Genomic DNA, 6000 nt, shown 5'->3' on the forward strand with positions numbered 1-6000 from the left:
GCAGTTGTCAATATCTAGCACTGGATAATGAATCTATCCCTAAGCCAACCTTCTCTATGGACTTTTCTTTCCCCCTCTTAAAGAAAGACATGAACAATTACTATTACACAGGCAGTTTCTAAGCACTTTAAAGAAGTATACATACAGCCCAAGGAAGGTTGTCATCTGAGAAAATATGATACGCTTGGCGTTGTCTTTTCTTATGAAAGAATGCTAATAGCATGTTGGAGACTGTCAGCGATACCTCCCCAAGGTAAGGCAGTTTTCAAGGACGAATGACTCTACAAGCCATGAATGACTCTGTCCAAGCCACATCATTAAAAATATAATGATTATGGAGACCATATGTTTTTCTAGTTACAGAATTAGTCATTAACTTCTACCTTTTCCAGTTGGAAACTGATCTTGTAGGCAGGATGACAACTTTATGAAGAAAATAAAATAAGCACAGAGTTATAGTATTTTTATACATATATATTCTAATAAAAACTTTTAAAAAAAGCACATAGTGGGGTCTATTTTTGCCAGTTTCACATACTTCAGGAATGAAATACGGACCCACAAATTGTTCCATTTTTGCTAATGGCTCGCCAAAAATCAAAGTAATAGAAAATAAATTCCCCAATGCGCTGTAAGTAAAAATACATTTTAAAAGGTAGAAAAATGCCAGATTTTGAACATACAGGATTTACTTCAGGAATAATGGCTGTCAAATACATTTCACTCAACAACATTTCAGTGTTAGCTGAAAACTTCTTTACCAATCACAAAAGCGAAACCCAAGAAGCATGAACAAGAAGCTGGTAAAGTAACATGAAGCCCATCTAAATAAACTGCTACACCAACAGCAACAGATGCACCCAATAGAATTTCTCCACAAAATACATGTTTTTCTAGCTAAGATTATAACCAGAGCTGATGCTTTCTCTATAGCTCGCCAGGTTGTTTCTGTTGACTAAGGCAAGTATATTTTTTGCTTCTGAGGTACCCTTCTTGCAACCAGCATCTGAGCACATGGCAACCTATAGCAGCAACAACTTTGCATCAGACAATTCATACACCCGGCTTGGCACACGCATAGGATTTGTGAGAGACTTACCAGGTTTTTGAAAGCTTCCCTCAACTTCTCTGTTTCTCAGGATGGTCCTGGATCGGTCAATCTGTGAAACTTTGAAAGTTGCCATTTAGAAGGCCACAATTTGCACCACTCCACCCCAGCCCCCCCATAAATTCCTAGCCATTGACACGTCACAAGGCAAGCACAGCCTTTTCTTCCCCAAGCTTTTATCAGTGCTGATGTGAGACAGAACAGTTTGCTCTGTGTTCACACTCTGAGCTTCTCCCTCCATGTGCGCATCAGTAAACGTGAGAATGTCCACAGCAGAGCACTGCCTGCAAAAATAAGTTACCTGAAGAGGTGTGGAGGTGTGTCTCTTAATGCCTTACTTGGATTCTTCATGAGTTAACTCACAGGCTGAGTGGCAAAGAAAATTTAAGTAAGCTCTCTATGACTGTTCCAGCTGCATTACTTATTTTTTTCAGAAAACATTGTCATCTGCTCTTCAGTACCATCATCTCTTTAATAAATTCAGAAAACAATATATATTTTGAGAATCTCCAGAACACCACAAAAAAAAGACCAAGTCAGCTTAAACTTAGGGCTAATTTCTGCATTAAAAAAAAAAAGAAAAAACCAACAAAGGAAAAAAGACCCCCCTAGGGATGCAATATTTAAACACAACAGGAGAAGCTATTGGATCAAAAGAGCTGCTACTCATCCTTTTAAAGCTCTCAGCTTAAAACTCCTGAGTTTTCAACAATAAAAAGGCCTTTACTATTTGAAATAGACTGTATAAACCCAAAGAATCTTCATCTCTTCTAATTAAATAAGTTTTATGTGATAAAAAAGGAAAAGCAGAAAAAAAGATAAGATTGCAAAGAGGATTGCAATACAGTTTTCATCGTTTTTAAAGAACTATTTTGAATGTAAAACTTTAAACTGCTGGATAACACTAAACACTGAGTTCTTGCAGGCACTGGAGGTTTATAAAAGCCATTTAATGTATCAGCTCTGACTCAAAATTGATACATTTAACAGATACATTTAATATATACATTTGCTTAAACCAGCCAAAATGATGTACATCAAATTCTAGACTTAAATGTCCTAAAAGACTTTTGTACTGGCCTCACCAAACCTACTAAAGATTGACCATTTTACTAAACATGTGAACTTACACATAGACCAGACTCAGATGTACACATTTTCTTTTTGAAAAAGAACATTTAAAACCTTTTATAATCAATGTTACAGAGCAAAATTCTGAATTTATTTCAATTTCAAATATAAAAATGTTTGTATTTTGCTGAAACAAATCAGTGCAGATATTTATCAAAATATTCATATTTATCATATGAAATTTTAGTGCGTATTTTAAAGAACCGTGGTCATGTTGCATTAGGTGACAACTTACAGAAGGGGGTATCAAGCGGAATGAGTTACACTGTAAATCTCCACAGGTCACATAACCTGCTTTGAAAAATAAGCGCTCTGCAAACACTTACTCTCTTGGTGTCCTGCATACGTTGGGATAGCTTGAGCTTGACTAAAAGTTTGCTACTGCAAATAGAATAGCCAAGCTGCTTAAAGCATATTCGAGAAGCTGTGTTTTACACTACTACTACTACTACTACTATTTTTCTATTAGGACTTGAATACTGCTCTCATATAGCAAAAAAACTAGCATGGCCTGCCATTTTAGTTTATTTACTGATGTTTACACTTCATGTTATAACCAATGACTCAGAAAGTGGGTAAGCAGAGACTAAAACTCCTTTTAAGAAGCATCTGGGCACAAATGGAACCGTGTGACATCTTTGGCACCTCCTTCTAAATGGGTGAGATTCAGAGAGAAAGGAGAGACTGGACGTGAATGAAACCCTCAGGCACTTCTAGAGCTTGGTCCATCCCAGAAATGCTCTATGGTTTGCTGTGACAGTGGGCAGACAGGACTCGGTGACTCACATATGGCCCTTTTCGCTCTTGTGTTGCTCTATCTAACTCTAGTGGCAAGGAAAGTATCACGAAGAAATTTATTTTTAAGAGCCACAACCTGTCATACATTCTAACTTGACAACGTACTTGAAAATAACACCAAGTAGTTCCACTGAAGTTAATCAATGTTTCATTTTTTTCAGGCAGATCTTCAAAGATACTGGGGATCTAAAGGTGCAAACTGACATCTAAAGTATCCTGCTAGGAGCTACACCTCGCTGCCTTTAGCAAAAGCGAGCTGCCTGGATGGTCCAGAGGTTCTGTAAACACATACCTTCACCAGACGTTTCCCCGGTGCTTCCAGCGCTCTCATCCCAGGTGACTTATTGTTGACCCACCGCATCACTGAGTAACTTACCGACTGGATGGTTTGCAGATAAAAGTACAACTGAACGCGAGTAGGGTTCAGACCTCAAATGTACATCAAACAGCTTCTCCTCCAGTGCCATGACTTTCTTAAAAGGGCTTACAAACTCAAAAAAATCCACCCTACACGCTCTTCTGTATCATCACTTTTAATGAAACTTGCTTACCTCTTGAGTCTGTAAATTTTTATTTGTTTTAACTAAAAAGCACGTTATTTCATTTGGCAGGATCTACATACTTGCAATTTTTTGCTGAAAAGACAAATTACAACAACATGTTTTAAATCCAGAGCATCTCAAGCAGAACAATAAAAGAAAAAAATATGCTTTAACATTGTTTTCAAATATTTATTAAAACAACATATGAACTTTTTTCACCCCAACAGTGATTCTGCCTGCAGTATCTGTAACCCAGTAGCCATATTACCCCCAACTGACAATTAAATAGTAGTGAGTCTAAAAACCCAAACAGTCCTCCTCCTCCTTCCCACTAGGCACTTTTGCTATTGTCTAGGAGCACAAATAACTTTATTAATAGCTTTGCTAGCAAAAGTACTAAGGCACCGACAAGAAATGTCACTGTGCTGGCACAGACACAACCTTTTTGTCTGCTTTAGAAACGCGCTCTACAAAAACCTGGCTCTCAAATTTGGGATCTGAAACTACAACCGCCACTAGGGCTCCTTCTTCTTACTACAAAAATCCGCATCAGCATTTTCAGAATCTGACATAAGCCTTTTTGGCTGGCTCTTGGGGTTACGATAGCTTAAGAGTCACAGATAAGCAAGCCTGGAGGAGTACAAATCCTGCCGGAACAGTTCCCGTCTTTCAAAACGCAAACGGAAATCACAGCCTTGAGTTACGTAGTAGAACAATGTTTAACGTGCATAGAATACATACCGTTACAAAAGGTTAAGGAAGTTAACAGAGGGCCAGAGGTTTCACCCTGAAGGGCAGTACCAACAAAAGCAATTGAAGCATCTGCTGCACGCGAGTCCGGCCGCGGCTGGCGAGCACCGCGGGCACCCCGGCTGCGGCAGGTGAGCCGCGGGAGAACCGGCGGCCGTAACCCGACGGCGGGGCATCGGAGGCGAGAAAGCGTGCTCCGCTTGGACCCGAAGACGAACGGCGTACCGCGGGCTGTTTTTTTTAAATATGGGATATTAACTTAAACATACCTCCCGGCTTACAGAAGCGCGCTATCTGTTTAGGAAGTCACGTGTAATAAATAAGTTTTTCCAGGGTGAAGGAAGTGTTTGCGCCAGGAGGTGCCTCCTCCAGGCAGAGCCCGGTGCCGCGTCCTCCGGGGGGCCTGGGGGGGGGGGGGGGCGGGGTCGCCGCTGGCCCTCGCCGCCGGCGGGCGGTGGGTCCCGGCTCAGGCACGGAGATAGTCGTTCTTGAGGCGGCTGAGGCGGGCGCCGTGGCTGCGGACGGTGAGGGCCAGGAGGTCGTGCTTGTCCCGCAGCCCGCTGGAGATGTGGCGCGTCTCCCGGAGCAGGGCGCGGGCGTGCAGCAGCAGCCCCAGGAAGCTGTCGCCCAGGCGAGCCTCCTCCCGGCCCCCCTGCTCCTGCCCCTGGCGGAACTTGCCCTCTAGCTCGCTCAGAGACCGGTCCGAGCTGGAGTAGGCGTCGCTGATCTGGGCGGACTCGCGGCGCAGGTAGGTGCTGTAGCTCTCCTCCCCGTCCAGGTCGTAGGAGATGCTCTTGCCGATGCCCTCCAGCACCCGGCCCGCGTCCTCCACCTGCCGGCCCAGCACCGTCAGCTCCTCCCGCAGGCTCAGCCCCCCGCCGCCCGCCGCCGCCGCGCCGCACCGCCGCTGCTCGCTCACCCTGAAGAGCAGCTGGCAGCGCTCGGGGTCGTCGTTCTCCTCGTAGTCCCCGTCGGGGACGAAGTAGTGGTGCAGGGTGCCGTTGGACATCTCGGGGTACAGCGGGCCCTCGAAGTACCCGCGGCAGAGGCTGCAGAGCCAGCCCAGCCACAGCAGGCGCAGCGCGGCCGGCATGCTGCGGGCAGCCTAGGGCCGGGCGGCGCCGCGCTGCCGCTGCCCCCGCCCCATCGGGCTCCCCCGGACCCCCCCGACGCTGTCGCTGCCGCCCGCGGGCACGGCCGCCTCCGCGCCGAGACGGGACGGGCGGGCGGGCGGCGCTCTGGGGGCGGCGGTGGTGGCCGCAGCGCCTTTAAAAGCCGGGCTGCCCCGCCGAAGAGGAAGCGGCCCCCGCGCCGGGACGGGCCGCCCCCCGCCCCGGGCACCGGGCCCCGGCGGGCACCGCCCCCGGGCATCGCCCCCTCGGGGTGGGAGGGAGGGGGGGGGGAGACACGGACACCTTTCTCCCCTTAATAGACCACCCCCCCCAACCCGGGATTGCTCCGCTTGTCTGGTTTTCCCCTAGGAAGGACCGCTTTGCGAATACTCTGATTTTCGCCCCAAACGCGGGGCAGAGGGAGTTCGCAAAGCTGCACACGCGCTCAGGCGCTCGGGCCGCGCGGTTTGTCACCGAGGAAAAACTTGAAAAAAGAGGCAAGTTCCCGCATATCTGCGATATCTGTAATATATGTAGTATATGAAATGCAATATACCTT

General features: G+C 46.5%; 2 protein-coding genes across 3 annotated transcripts in view; both read right to left on the reverse strand.

The window, feature by feature from the left end:
• BBOX1 (gamma-butyrobetaine hydroxylase 1) overlaps window positions 1–1703 on the reverse strand; it is a 49517-nt gene extending 47814 nt beyond the window's left edge. The window contains exons 1-2 of the mRNA XM_074884727.1: window positions 1410–1703; window positions 1100–1168 (exon numbers count right to left, since the gene is read on the reverse strand). The gene's annotated coding sequence lies outside the window, so the exon portion shown is untranslated. The remainder of the gene's footprint in view (window positions 1–1099; window positions 1169–1409) is intronic.
• A 334-nt stretch (window positions 1704–2037) lies between these two features.
• Window positions 2038–5449, reverse strand: FIBIN (fin bud initiation factor homolog). Of its 2 annotated transcripts, XM_074884731.1 has the most exons (2): window positions 5249–5449; window positions 2038–5161 (listed from the first exon to the last, which is right to left on the reverse strand). In XM_074884731.1, the coding sequence occupies exons 1-2, from the start codon at window positions 5420–5422 to the stop codon at window positions 4796–4798; spliced, it is 540 nt and encodes a 179-aa protein (XP_074740832.1). In that variant the 5' UTR covers window positions 5423–5449; the 3' UTR covers window positions 2038–4795. The 2 variants fall into 2 exon arrangements, with proteins under 2 accessions (XP_074740832.1, XP_074740831.1); XM_074884730.1 differs by having other exon boundaries at window positions 2038–5449.
• Between the last annotated feature and the right edge of the window lie 551 nt (window positions 5450–6000).

Source organism: Strix uralensis, chromosome 15 (genome assembly GCF_047716275.1).
Source record: "Strix uralensis isolate ZFMK-TIS-50842 chromosome 15, bStrUra1, whole genome shotgun sequence".
NCBI classification, from domain to species: domain Eukaryota; kingdom Metazoa; phylum Chordata; class Aves; order Strigiformes; family Strigidae; genus Strix; species Strix uralensis.